Source organism: Pituophis catenifer, unplaced genomic scaffold (assembly GCF_029215685.1).
Source record: "Pituophis catenifer annectens isolate HBS135680 unplaced genomic scaffold, rPitCat1.0.hap2 SCAF_2, whole genome shotgun sequence".
NCBI classification, from domain to species: Eukaryota; Metazoa; Chordata; class Lepidosauria; order Squamata; family Colubridae; genus Pituophis; species Pituophis catenifer.
Window position 1 is genome coordinate 39,574,330 of NW_027256882.1, and position 15,502 is coordinate 39,589,831.

Below are 15,502 nucleotides of genomic sequence, written 5' to 3' on the forward strand. Positions count from 1 at the left end.
AGGATATAAATACTGCAACCTTTCTCAGCTGAGATTCCTCAGACCCAGAGATTCAATAAGAGATTGTGACAGAAAACCCCCCACTGTAAATCTGATTTTTTAAAAAAAATTTTGCACATGGTACTATGCTATTGTTCACCCCGATGGATATTTTTAAGTGCTGTAATTTAGCTGCTAGCCTGTTGCTATGCTCTTGTAAAACATGTTTTATCTAGGTTAGAAGTTAACTGTATTGCAATGTTTTTATATTTTTGTGATCTTTATGCAGGGGTTCCTTAAGACTTGAAATTTATTATAAGGGTTCCTCCAGGATAAAAAGGTTGAGAAAGGTTCCTATAAGATCAGTGTTTCACAATCTTGGCAACTTTAAAATGTGTGGACTTTTAACTCCCAGAATTCCTTGCCAGCTTGCTCAATCAAGTTTTTAAAACTATTTAGATTATTGCAAGAGGAATTTGGATGTGAAATGACAGGATAGTCAACTGAAACTTATTTTCATTTTACAATTAGGTCCAGATGTATAAAAAAGGTAAAGGTAAAGGTTCCCCTCGCACATATGTGCTAGTCGCTCCCGACTCTAGGGGGCGGTGCTCATCTTCGTTTCAAAGCTGAAAAGTCAGCACTGTCCGAAGACGTCTCCGTGGTCATGTGGCCAGCATGACTCAATGCCAAAGGCACACGAAACACTGTTACCTTCCCACCAAAGGTGGTCCCTATTTTTCTACTTGTATTTTTTACATGCTTTTGAACTCCTAGGTTGGCAGAAGCTGGGACAAGTAACGGGAGCTCACCCCATTACGTGGCACTAGGGATTTGAACCCCTGAACTGCTGACCTTTCGATTGACAAGCTCAGTGTCTTAGCCACTGAGCCACCACGTCCCTTTCCAGATGTATAAGCAGCATCTAAAATTTCTGAATAACTCAGAACTGATATGTTCAGGGGTGGGATTCAGCCAGTTCGCACCTATTCGAGAGAACCGGTTGCTAACTTTCTAAGAAGTTCAGATAACCGGTTGTTGGAAGAAATCTTATTTTGTTTTTTCCACTTTACATGGCTAATCCTGTAAGGAAGGCAGGAAGGAAACATTCTGGTGTTGTTTCTAGCCTAATCTTTATTGCCCTGCTTACAGAAACTGCCTCTCTGGTTAATCCTTATTACATTGTAACAGCTAAGGTGAAGTGCCCATCGATATGAGTGATGTTGAGTTGGCCATGCCCACATGGTCACATGACCACCGAGCCATGCCTACCCAGCTAGTCATTAGGGCAGAAAATCAGTTGTTAAATTATTTGATTCCCACCATTGGATATGTTCTTTTCACGTGGCCTACTCATGGGTGTTAGTGCAAAAGAATTTATTTCCTTGTTCATTGTTTTATGTATAATTAGAATGGGCGGGGAGGATAAAAGTGTAGGCGAGAAGGTTAGAGTATAAAAGCATTCTCCAATGCATCCTCTCAACTTGTGAATCACAGTGTTTTGAGCACTTTACGTAGCTGCTAATGTTGTAGCATCATTAAATCTTCTTCCAAGCATTGCCATTGACAGTCTAAAAGCCAACATGATTAATGTCTTCTGTAAGTACCTTTTTGCCTAAGACTCACTAACTGAATTATGGCTTGAACGAAATGTATTATTTAATATAATATGGCTCAAAGCATAGTCAGGTGAATGTTTAGGCCGGATTAGACACTTTTTACTACTAGTTCATCACATAGTTAGCCAGATGTTCAGACTGGATTTGGCATTTTTGTCCACTTATCACGTCCTTCCTAAGGACCTGGGATAGGCAAATACTGATGTTTTATGATGTTAGAGGTATCGTCACAGGATGTCAGCTGCTTCGAGTAAAGCTGTCTTTTGCAATTGACTGATGGTGAATTTGTCTATTATTATTATTATCTCTTTTATTCATTAAACATGAAATTCAGTCAACTGAACATTTAAAAATGTGTCACAAATACAATTGACTGGTGCTAATGGTTGATACGGGTTGCTGCCAGCGTCCTAAGTATCAACCAAGTATCTTCTTAAAATGTATGATGTTCCGAGTAGCACAGTTTTTTGCAGTTCTGCTGGTGTTATTGCAGGAAGCTGCAATTTCTTGATGTGTTTTGTAAAATTCTTGGACATGGTACCAAGTGCCCCGATGACAATGGGTATCACTGTTACATGTTTCATCTATAGCTGTGTAGTTTCGATGGCCAGGTCGCGATATTTCATGATTTTTTCCAGTTCTTTTTCTTCGACTCTGGCGTCTCATACAGCGATATTACTGTGTTGAGTATTGATTCAAGTTCAGTGGGGCTTTTTGCATACAGTTTTAAGTCATCCATGTATAGTAGATGGTTTATCCTGCCATGTTGGCTTGAGATTTGGTAGCCCAGTTTTGTGTTTCGTAGGATTATTGTCAGTGGAATTAATGTGATGTTGAACAGTAGTGGCGAAAGTGAGTCCCCTTGGAAGATTCCTTGTCTGATATTGACTTTGCCAATGTTCTCCCCATTTGCTGTTAGAACTGTTTTCCAGTTTGCTTTCAAAAATGTACAAATATTTTTGCTGATTCCAAAGTTTTCCAGACAGGCGTTAATCCAGCTGTGGGGTAATGTGTCAAATGCTTTCTTGTAATCTATTCACGCCTTATTTAAATTTGTTCTTCTTCGTTTTGCATTTTTAGTACCATTTTGTCAATGAGCAGCTGATCTTTTGTTCCTCTTGAATTTTTGTCATTTTCTTTTTGTTCTACTAGATACAAACTGTTTTCCATCAGATGATTGAATATTGAATTTGCCAGTACTCTTGTAAAAAGTTTGAATATTGTTGGCAGAGAAGTAATTGGGCGATAGTTGCTTGGTTCTGTGCCCTTTTCTGGATCTTTTATTATCAAGTATGTTCGGCCAGCTGTTAATCATTCTTTGTTTGTTGCATTTTGAAACATTATTATTATTATTATTATTATTATTATTATTATTATTATTATTATTATTTCTCCACAATGTGAAATCACAGCTGTATTATTATTATTATTATTATTCCATGATTAGATTTCAAGATTTAATAACCTTTTATCATTTAAAAATCAGTTGCCATTTAATCAAGTGGTAATGAGATGGGTTATAATTAAATTGTCTTGATACATTTCTAATATTTGTAGTAATAAGAAAAGAGCATACTATAAACTAGTAAGTTAGGTTTGTCACAAAGTCTTTGCTGGTTCATATGACCTCCCTTAACCATCAGTTACTCAGTAACCATTTGCAATTATGAAGGCGATGGTCAAAGGGAGTTATGACTCGTGCTGCCTACAACTACTTAGAACAAAGGAGAAATTTCCTAACAGTTAGAATTAATCAGTGGAATGACTTGCTCCAGAAGTTGTGGGTGCTCCGACAATGGAGGTTTATTAGATGAGATTGGACAACCATTTGTCTGAAAAGTTATAGTGTAAGGTCCCAAAATGTATTTGACTCACCAGAATGCCAAAGAGAGAGACCCAAGAAGAGGCTTGAAAAAAATATTAGATTTTATTTTTGATCAAAGCAAAGAGCTGGGTAGACTATTCCATACCTTGCGGAAGGTATAGTGTCCTTTTATACCTTCAGAGACATCAGCTTAGTACCCAATTCTGGCCCCCTGGCCCATGGCTTCCTTGTAGCCCTACATTGGCTGTGCAGCAAGGAACTGGGGGGGTGAGTGCTTAGCAACAGAGGGGCTGGATGCTTAGCAACACAGGTATTTGCCTGATGTAACCCTGCCAGGCCATGACATACCCCACACCAGGTACTGAGTTGTACACAAAAGCAAGATAACCAAAGTTAGATCACTAGTAGAAGCAAATGGCAGAGGCAATTCTAATTTTTACAGGAACAAAGCAATTCTTACAGAAGTGAAATAGCAAGTTATTATTATGTCCCAGTAATTCTACCTATTCTACTATTATTATGTCCCTTCAGTAGGATTTCTTTCTTGAGCAGGGGGTTGGACTAGAATACTCGAAGGTCCCTTCCAACTGTTATTCTGGTCAGAGTTACAATTTTGCAGCATCCCTGCCATTGTGTTATAAAATGTTGGGCCCTTGAAGGCAGGCAGCATAAAGCAGAGGCAATAATGCCCTTCTCCAAGGCACATGAGCTTTGGAAAACTATGTGATTGTCCCCACCGCCCAGCCCTCCCCAAGATCTGCTGGACACTCCAGGCACTTTGCTCCTGCTATTGAGATGCCCATGCAGGCCTATCTGATGCTTTCAAAGCCCTGTTGGAATTGGCTCCAAGGCAGCTTTGAGAAAGGAGGCCTGGTGCAACCAGGACTTGCATTGGATAGGCCACGTGAGCCTCTCAACAGCAAGAGAAAAACACCTGAAGGTAAACTATGTGTGGCATATTCTTGGGAGCGCTGGGTGATGGGGGCAAACACGCTATTCCCCAATGGTCAGACGCCTTGGAGAACAATGCGAGCTGGCATTTCTGAGGGGCAATGGTGATGCTAGGACTAATGTTGGGGCCTGGGTAGTGGCAGCAGGCTGAGACTGCAGAAGGCCCTAAGGACATGGACTGCTCTGCTTGGTGGCCTCGATAAGAGAAAAATAGGCGGATATGTAAAATTAGACAGCGCTCCTTAGAAGCAATGGTGGCACTAGGGCTGAGATTGAGGTCTGGATGATGGCAGTTGACTGAGACTGCTGAAGGCTCCAGGCTTCTACTTCAGGGCTAGGCCCAGTACTTCCACCGAAAGCGCTGCACTGCAAGGCCAGACTGGGGCGGCTTGTGCTATATACTGCATTGCAGCACCTCTTCAGCTCATGCTTGGTCTGCACTGGGCCTCCCAGGGCCTGCCCCATCCTCTGAGGCATCCCACTTGCAAATGCTAGGAATGAGATTGACTCAAAGGTGCTTTTTCAGGAGGCAACTGGACTTTCTTGTTTTCTCTTTGAAGACGTTTCGCTTCTCATCCAAGAAGCTTCTTCATCTCAGAGTGGATGGTGGGGAATGGAAGATTGCTGGAAGATTGCTGAAGAAGCTTGTCGGATGAGAAGCAAAATGTCTTCAAAGAAAAAACAAGGAAGTCCAGTTGCCTCCTGAAAAAGCACCTTTGGGAGAACCATGACCTGGATGACTGGGAATCTCCATAGACTTTTAGGAATGTGATTGTTGAGCAAAGCAGTCACATGGGCATCTCGCTTAATGACCACAACAACTCACAACTGCAATTCTGATCTCAGTTGTGGTTGTAAATTGAGCACTACCAAGCAACCTAGAACTAAGGAGAAATTTCCTGACAGAACAATTAATCAGTGGAACAACTTGCGTCCAGAAGTGAATGTTCCAACACTGGAAGTTTTTAAGAAGAGATTGGAGAACCATTTGTCCAAAATGGTATAGAATTTCCTGCCTGAGCAGAGTGTCAGGGTTCCAAGTAACAAGCCCAATGCAATCAAAACTCTGAGGCCTGGAGGTTCTTCAAAGTACGAATTTATTAGGAATGTCATATTGGCACATCTGGGGAAAACCCGACTCTGAAGGACCTGAGGTTTTCCCCACCCAAATCAAAATCCAAAGTTCTTGCCCCCAGATCACACGTCCATCACATGGTCCAATCAGACCACGGTGTTCAATCCAGCTGGCTTCAGTCCACACCTTCCAAACACCTGGTGAAGACATCCTTGGCTCCGACAGGAAAGAATGTTATTTTGGCTACATAGCTACATTTTCCTCCAGCTATCTCCCCCTTCACATTCCCACAGCTCCAAACAGCCTCGTTGTGGCAGCCCTGAAGATGCTCCCAAAATGGCTTCAGGGCTGACACGGGATTGGTTTAGAAGACCTCCAAGGTCCCTTCCAACTCTGTTTATTCTATTCTATTCCATTCCACTCCACTCTACTCTATTGAAAAAGCTTCCACCTTTTACTTCTTCCCTTACCCTCTGGTGCCCTAGAGAATGAGTCAATTCCCTTTTCTTTGTGACAATCTCTAAAGTATTGGAAGACAGCTATCATGTCCCCTCTAATCCTTCTTTTTAATAGGCTAGCCACTAGACATACCTAGCACCAGAAGTGGGTTTCAGCAGGTTCTGACCAATTCTGGAGAACCGGTAGCAGAAATTTTGAGTAGTTCGGAGAACTGGTAAATATCACCTCTGACTGTCCCTGCCCCCATCTATTCTCTGCCTCCCGAGTCCCAGCTGATCAGGAGGAAATGGTGATTTTGCAGTAACCTTCCTCTGGAGTGGGTTGGGAATGGAGATTTTACAGTATCCTCCAGGGGTGGGTTCTAAAAATTTTTACTACTGGTTCTGTGGGCGTGGCTTATTTTGTGGGCATGGCTTGGTGGGGGGTAATGTGACTGGGTGGGCGTGGCCAACTTTTTTTTTTTACTTTTAAAAGCATTTTTTCTACAACCTTAAGAGATTGCAGAAAAAAAAGCTTTTAGAAGCTCTGATGATCAGGCAACTCAGCTGGGATCGCCAGAGGCTTTTAAAGGCATTTTTTTCCCCCTACAATCTCTTTGGCTGAAGAGGTTGTAGAAAAACTGCTTTTAAATGTTTTTTAAAAAGAGCCTCTGATGAGGTGGGCGGGGTAAGCGAGCGGCAACCAGGCCAGGGACCGGTTCGGGTGTGTGGCCAGCCAATGTTATTACCGGTTCTCCAAACTACTACAAAGTTTTACTACTGGTTCTTGTGAACCGGTGCGAACCGGTAGCAACCCACCACTGTATCCTCCCCTGCCACTCCCACCACGCCATGCCACACCCACAGAACCGGTATAAAACATTTTGAAACCCACCATTGCCTAGCTCCCACAACTGTTTATGATACCTGCTGATTGCAGTTAGTCAACCAATTCCAAATCTATCTGGTGGTGATGCTGTCTGTCCTACATTTTTAGAGTCATTAGGTATCTATTATTTGCTTTCAGGACATGCTGCTTACGTGAGTGGGGATGGGTGCATGCTCACACACTCACCTGCCACCTCCATGGCCCAGTTCCAAAAGGCTCAAGGCCTGGTAGTGAGTTGGCACTCCTGGATTAGGGGAATGTATTTGTTCTAAACTATATTTCTGAGGCTAGCCTTTGTGTGAAAGAAAATAGGAAATCCCATGCTGATTAGAAAACCTGAGTTAGAGGGTTCAGAGGAAAAGTTGAAAGTGTGCTCTTTATCTTTTCAGTTGTACCTGACTTTTTATAACATTATTTCTCAACCTTGGCGACTTTAAGATGTGTGGCCTTTAACTCCCAAAATTCTTGCATTTGAATTCCACAGATCTTAAAGTTGCTAAGATTGAGAAACACTGATTTATAGCCTTTTATACATTAGCTCTCCATTTTTTTTCTGATGCTTTACAATTTTGCTTTTTGCCATTCTTAGCATAACCGGTTTTTCTCAGGAATTTCTCAGGAATTTTATTGCACAACATTCCCAAAAGAGGGCACACTTACCTTCATAATCCTAGGTTTCGGTGACTCTTCTGGCTTGACATGGTCGGTGGATTTAAAACAAGATTGGAGCAGTAAAAATGTTGATTTGCGGTAATTTTACATTGTTATTTATTTCAATTATATCTTAACCATAATTTACAAGATAGGGCTTAGTACACACAGTTCCAGAATAGGATTCTGGAATAAGTTAGAAAGTTAGAACACAGATAATATCTAACAACACTATATTGGGAACCCTGGAGAAGATCTACTAGCAATTCAGTGTAAAACTGTCCATTCGCTGAGCAAGGGGATCAGTAATCAAGAGTTCTAAGTGGTTCTTCTAGAACATTGGAGATACATCATGGAGAAGGGCAAAGTTGACTAAATCATTCCCTGCTCACCATTGGTGTCCTCAGCAAAAAAGGAGCCCCACCATCACAATAAAGTATTCATGAATTGGCATAAAATGGGTTTATACAGTATTGGAATAATCTCATATTGGTTGTAACTCTTTCCAGGTCCACCGACTCGTCCTACTGTTGCAATGCCTTGTCTGCTATGCCCGTCTCTCTTGTGCTGCCTCCTCCTCCTCCTTCCCTTTGCATTAGCCTCCAGTTCTGCTTCTAATGGGGACACAGTGGTCATAACCAGCAGTGGCCCTATTAAGGGCAAGCAGGTCCTGGCTGGCCTTGGGTCTCTGACAGCCTATCTAGGCATTCCTTATGCTGAGCCTCCCCTGGGGAAGTTGCGTTTCCAGAAACCTCTTCCACATCAGCCATGGAAGCAAACACTGGAAGCCACCAGTTTTGGCAATTCCTGCCCTCAATTTATTTTCCGGGATGTGCCTGAAGCAGATATATGGTCTCCTAAAACACCACTGTCAGAAGATTGTCTTTCCCTCAACATCTGGGTACCACACCCACAACCTTCTTCCCCAGTCCCTGTTTTGGTCTGGATACATGGAGGGAGTTATGCATTCGGCACATCTTCTATGGACATGTTCAATGGGGCATCCTTGTCTGCTGCTGAGAACATCATTGTGGTCACCATCAATTATCGCTTGGGAGCCCTGGGCTTTCTGTACTTGCCACCAGCTGCTCCAGGGAACCTAGGCTTATGGGACCAACAGCTGGCCCTGAAGTGGGTAAAAGAGAATGCAGCTGCCTTTGGGGGAGATCCTTCTCGGGTGACCATTTTGGGCCAGAGTGCTGGAGGATCTTCTGTGAATTTCCATCTTCTTGCACCAAAAAGCCAGGACCTTTTTGCCCAAGTGGTGATCCAGAGTGGAACAGCCAATGCCTATTGGGCTTTGAGGTCTCGTGAGGAAGCCAAACTGTTATCTCTGGAATTTGTTCATCTGCTAGGTTGCTCCGAGGACAATAATATCATAGAGCATTGTCTGCAAACAAAAAATGTTTCTGAACTTATTCGGCATGAAATAGCTATGTCCTTCAAAGGCCTCTTTGCAAATTTTCCCTTCAAGCCAATCATAGATGGGGAGTTTGTGCTTGGTGATCCAGAAAAGCTCATGGAGGAGGGGCAATTTCAGGCCAAACCTGTCCTCATAGGTGAAACCTCTGATGAAGCGGCCACATACGTCCACACTGTTTTCCCTAACACCACCCACAATCTCATCAATTGGGAGCAGCTTCTGAAAGGGATACAGCTGTTGGTGCCAAATGCAACTGAAGATTTTATTCGGACTATTGCACTGAAGTACAGTGAAGGAAATCACGGCCCAGCAAAATATCGCTCTGCTCTGTCCCACTTCTATACAGATCGGATATTTGCATGCCCAATGAGGGAAGCTGCAGGAAATATCAGGAAAAGTGGGAATCCTGTATATGCCTATTTATTCACACATCGCCCTTCATGGTCAGTTTGGCCTGAATGGATTGGGGCATCTCATAGTGATGAAGTTCCTTTTGTTTTTGGAATTCTTGAATCAACGCTGCCTTTCAATCGAACATACACAGAGGCTGAAGCCAGACTGAGCCGTAAGATGATGCACTACTGGGCAGAGTTTGCCAGAACTGGGTAAGTGGTTCACTTTATTTCTATAAATTTGTATTTTAAATCCAAAGAAAGCCTTTCCATTCAACAAATACACTTTATATCTAAAGGAATGAAGCCATAAAGTAATGCATGCTATTCTTTTGCGTATGTTTACAGGTTGTGTTAATACAAGTAGCTCATGATTTACAACCACAGTTGGGACTAGAATTTCTGTTGCTAAGCAAGACAGTTGTTAAGTGAATCATAAGTGCAAGAACCAGTTGTAACTCACTTTTTTCAGTGCCATTGTAACCTTGAATGGACGTTAAATGAATAGTTATAAGTCAAGGACTACTATACTGGAAACAGCCCTTAATTTTTAAAGTATTCTTAATAATGTCACTTATAGATAATTGTTCTTTTATGAGTTCAGTGGTATCACACATATTCCAGGGTACATTATTTCTCCAAGTGGAATAAAGAAGGCAAAAGGGAGATAAGAAACAGAGCATTACTCTACCATTAAGAGAACGAGCAAAGGCTTTCAAGGGAGTAAGTAGTGAAGGGGAAACTCACAGGATGGAGGGTGCCCAGGATGTGAGGAATGGGAGGATGGATTGAGATCCAAGAGTCTATGAGGAGCTGACCTAGGTTTGGATCAGCAAAGAGGAGACACAAGAGATTTCACCAAGCCAAACTCCACCTCTTCCTCAAAGTCCCCTTTGGGAGTTCCCCTTGGTTGTAGTTTCTCAAGTCAAAACCAGTCTCTTTGGAAAAGAGCTACATCAGAATAACAGAGTTGGAAGGGACCTTGGAGGTCTTCTAGTCCAACCCCCTGATCAAGCAGGAGACCCTATTCTACTCTGGACAAGTGGTTGCCCAATCTCTTCTTAAAAACCTCCAGCGATGAAGCATTCATAGCTTCTGAAGGCAAGCTGGTCCAGTGATCAATTGTTCTCTCTGTCAGGAAATTTCTCCTTATTTCTAGGTTGGTTCTCCCCTTGATTAGTTTCCATCAATGTCCTTTTCTTCCTCCTTAGGAATCCCACTGGGTCAGCAGCCAGCAAGGATAAGTGGCCACTCTATAATGCCACAGAGCAGAATTTCTTCCTTCTTAATACTGAGCCATTCCAGGAAAGGGTGATAGAGCACTGTGATTTTTTAAAGAGCCTTTTTTCAAAGACTGAAGAGACACGTAAGTTAGGCTATTAGTTCTGCCTTTGGAAGGGAGTATGGTTGATGAAAAAGATATTTTTTGTCAGATAAAATGTCTAACCCACACTTACTCCTACTAGTCTATGGTCCAGCAAGGGTTAATACCACCCCAATACCCATCACCTCCTTGACCCCACCTTACCTTTACTCCTCCCCCTGGGTATATAAGACTGCCCACATGGGCACGAGGGAAGTTCGTATTGTACGTTTGAAGACATATTGTAAGCCTATAAATAAACAGGTTAGCAGAAACAATTACTTTGTACTGTGAGTTATTGGGCTAGATCCATCAACCTAACAGAATGGTAGCAGAAGATGGTTGCCCATAACTCCAAATAATGTCTGAACAAGCTGTATATTCTGCAAAGAAGAACAGAATAAATACCAGAGCTTTTACCAGACAAATGGCTGCACAACTGACACCCGGAGGTGCCATGCCAAGAGCTACCCCGACAGAGAATGAACAGACCATCGATCTGGACACACTATCCAGGAATGAGAAACAACGAGAAGCAGCAAATGATAATCAAAAGGACGCATCGCAAGAGAGAGATGACCTCAGGCTAGTCATACTAAAAATAATGGAAATGCCTGCCACTAACGAAGACCTCATCACGATCCTCCAGAGTCTACTCAAGAACCGTGGAGCAGCGATCGGAGTCCCGGAATCAATGCAAGGAATCACCACTCCGGTAAGAGAGGGGCCACCTCAACCAGGCACCCCAGACCCAGCCGAATCCATTTTTGCGCCTTTTTCACAGTGGCCATCTTTGAATGGCCAGCAACCAATGGGAGGCCTGCATTCAAATTCTTTGGCGTGAACGGGCCCTGAACCCAAAATAAATAAGGGACCATCTAAAAATAATGAAGAGGGATGGAATCAAGCCAATAGGAGCTCGGCTACCGAGCTCAAAATAGAAAAGGTCATCGAGACCCTCACTGCGGCATTCGGCCCTGCTTACAGGCCGCCTACATTCCCTCTGCACACTGAATGGACACCCGTAACCAGAGGGAATGCTCTAACACACGCTGACACAGCAACACCCCAAGGTAGCACAACTCCAGCCACCAGCAAGACACTCCCACCTGCTACCGACACAATGGCATCGTGGCGCACTGTGAACCAACTGGCAGCATAGCCACCAATGCAAGAGCCAAGGCCCAAAGGACAAGCAAACTACTCACCAGCACTGCAGCCTCCGCCTGGCTTCCCTCCTCGACATACGACCAACTTCTATGGACCGGAGTCAACCGCTGCACTCACCGACCAGCCGATCTCCTGGAGGCCCCACCTGACGACTGCGAGATCTCGGGCCTCCTGCTGACGCTCGCCGATGATTCAGAAACCCAGGACCAATTCCAAGCTTCTGCTGTCTAGTCCCGGGCTCCCAGGGGTGAGTCTAAACTTCCCCTGGCAGGCCTGGGCCTAGCTCCAGGAGCCACGGCCGTGAGCTCCTCACCCGGTGACTTCCAGCAGAGAATGAGCTTCGAGCATGCTCAGTCTTCCCTTGCTGAGAGTGAAGAAAAAAAAAATGACTGCCTATTTTTCAACCTAGCTGCAAGTATACCAACGCCTTATTGTAAATTCTCTCACATCCAGGACCATGGACCTTTTGTAAGTAATAATTCCCACAATTCAGGGACCTTACCAAATAATTTCCCAAAGCTCCAATTAGATGGAAAAAACCTCCTAGAGTGGAGCCAACAACTCCAAATAGTATTTATGAGGGAAAATGTACTTTTTTTAATTTCCAAACCACCCAAGAAACCATGGTCATTTGAAATAGACTGTATGCACCATAAAGCATTCTGTTTGTTGTTAGCGAGTATCTCACCCACCATGTACCCCAGTATAAGCAGTCACCTGACTGTATACAAAGTTATGCAGAAACTTTATGGTTTATTCTACAGCAGGAGCAGAGCCACCACTACAAGAATATCAAGAGAATTTCACTCTGCCAGACTCAGACCAGGGGTGCCCATGAGTGAACACTTATTAAAACTCAATGCCACCAGGGCTGAATTGCTACAGAGAGGGGAGGCCATCACAGAGGAAAGCATGATGAGTATAATTATAAACTCGCTTGATTCCAGCTGGGACAATTTTGTCACACAGTTAGACAGCCTCAGCATAGGGCACATGTCATTAGATACTCTCACCAACCGTTTAATTGCTGAGGATAATTTAAGAAGGGACCGCCACCTATCAAGAAGGGACCCCAGACCAGTAAAAAGAGTTGAGTTCCAGGACAGAATAAATAGTATCCCAGAATGTTTCTCATGCAGTTCCAGGAACCATTTCAAAAGGGATTGCCCCAGAAATAACAGAGACAGGGGGTACAATGAACGTAGAGAGAGCCCTGAATCCGGGAAAAGATACCAGGGGAGGCGCTCACCGGACCACAGACCCATCAAGGAACGAGGGCGCGGGTGATCCCCCAACCCCAGATGAAGCAGTGAGCGCAGAGATAGCTCCCGGGACAGCAACACGGGATCCATATACAGTTTCAGATACGGGGAATCAACTCTCAGTCAGGAAGTAAGGGAGAATGTGTGGCTCATAGACTCAGGAGCCACCAACCACACCACATACAATGCCAAATTATTCATCTCCTTCATCAAAGTGGACTTTGAAATAAAAGTGGCCAACCAGAGCAGCACCAGAGTAATGGGAAAGGGGAGCGTGCACATCCCAGGGATAGGAGAAATAGAGGGGGTGCTGTTTGTACCAGAAATACCATACAACGTATTAGCCACCACACAATTAACCCGCGACACAGACACCGAGGTGATATTCAGGGAAGGCAGGGCATACATGTCCAGTAAAAGAGAAAACATTGGAGAAATAACAATACATGGTGGCCTACCATACTTCATACCTAATGAGGGTGATCAAAGGTGTGTAAATGTAAACATAGCTGGTGAGGAAATAGAAAAAGGAGGAGCAGAGGGGATCAACCAGGAAACCACCAAATGCAAATCACCCGGTAGAGACACAATCTCCATGGGGAAGCCCATTCATGACAATTGTGCTCATCTCCTCCATAGAAGACTAGGCCACATAGGGTTCCCAGTTGTGAAAAAATGTTTGAATGTACTGAAGGTTTGAAAGTAAAGAATTGTGAAAACTATCTCGAGTTTTCTGTCTGTAAATGTTCAAAAATCAAGGTTAAGCCAAGGCCAAAGAAATCAGGGCGAACCACTGACTCCACTTTTCAATTAATACACATGGACCCGGTAGGACCACTAAAGCCATCCATCAGGTACAAGGAGAGGTTTTTCCTAACCATTTTAGACAACTATAGCCGCTATGGTTTCGTATACACACTTAAACACAAAAAGGAGGCATTCCAAAGGTTCAAGGAATTCTATAAAAGGGTAGAGGTTCAACATAATACAAGGGTCAAACAGGTAATGATGGACTGCAGTTCTGAATTCATGGCCAGAGACTTTTCAAAATGGCTGAAGGAATGCGGCATATTACACTCCACTTCTTCACCCTTTTCTGCCTTCCAGAACGGAGTGGTGGAATGTAAAAATGGCATGCTCCAAACCATGATGAGATGCATCCTAGAGGATGCAGGCATGGGCCAAACCTTCTGGTCAGAAGCCCTCCATTATTCAAATTATACCTTAATCAGGCTGTGGTCCAGCATAATCAACAAAACACCCTATGAGATGATGTACCAAAGGAAGCCCAACCTAAACCACCTACACGTGTTTGGTGTCCCAGCAAATGTTCATATTCCCAGACATTTAAGAAGAAAAGGAGACAAGGTCTCCAAGAGACTAAGATTCATGGGGTATGAACCAGGGACAAAAGGCTACAGATTTATAGACATCAACAACAAATTCGTGGTGTCACAGTCTGCAGATTTCCATGAACATTCCAACTGGTCAAAATTACATTCCAATGACATTTTCTTTGGGGGGAACATACCCAAATGCAGACAAAGAGAAAGAGACCAGGACACAAACAAAACCAGTGAACTCAGAGCTCATGGATCCAAACACCATGGCGTCAAAATTGGGGAATAGAAGGAAGGGCACCCCACACTCAGTCTTGACAAACTCACAGATAAAAAAGCCAAGTGCCTACATGATACAGACACGCCACCTGACAGACCGGTCAGAACAAACAGAAACAAAACGCCAAGGAGGTCCAAGGACTACATCATGTCCATACAGACGAGCAACACTACTCCCAGCTCATATGAAGACATACTAAAGCTTCCCCAAGAAGAGAGAGAAAAATGGGAACAGGCTATGGCAAAGGAGATGAGGAGCCTCAAAGACCTATAAGGATACACACCAGCCACGGTACCAGAAAATAAAAAACCAATTGGGACCAAGTGGGTATACAAGATCAAAAACCTAGAGGATAACAAGGCACTGTACAAAGCAAGACTGGTAGCCCAGGGCTTTGCTCAAAAATACCCCGACGACTACACAGACACCTATTCTCCCACAGTCAGGGCTGAGAGTGTCAAGAGTGCCCTAGTGATAGCTTCCGTCCTGGGGCTAGGGGTATATCAATTCAATGTAGAAACAGCATACCTGCATGCTGAACTAGACAAAAGAATTTATGTCAGGGCCCCACCGGGAATAGATGATGAAGAAGGTAACACATGGCTCTTAAACAAAAGCTTATACGGACTCAGACAGTCCGGCAAAAAGTGGTATGACTACCTAGCCAGAGTCCTCAACTCAATGGGCTTTATAGCACATCAGCAGACAAGTGCTTTTTCATAAAAAGAGAAAATGACTCAATTGAAAGTGTCCTCGTTTATGTAGACGACATATTAGAAGACCAAATGCAATAGCTTTGCCACAGAACTAAGAAAACACTTTTCACTTAAATCACTGGGAACAGTA

At 43.6% G+C, this 15,502-nt stretch overlaps 1 protein-coding gene across 1 annotated transcript in view; it reads left to right on the plus strand.

Annotated features, from left to right (window-relative positions):
• Positions 1-1,562: 1,562 nt before the first annotated feature.
• The window catches only part of LOC139309390 (cholinesterase-like), a 47,336-nt gene continuing 33,396 nt past the window's right edge, over positions 1,563-15,502 (plus strand). The window contains exons 1-3 of the mRNA XM_070933453.1: positions 1,563-1,578; positions 7,936-9,454; positions 10,453-10,607. Of these exons, the coding sequence (XP_070789554.1) occupies positions 1,563-1,578; positions 7,936-9,454; positions 10,453-10,607 (1,690 nt within the window). The remainder of the gene's footprint in view (positions 1,579-7,935; positions 9,455-10,452; positions 10,608-15,502) is intronic.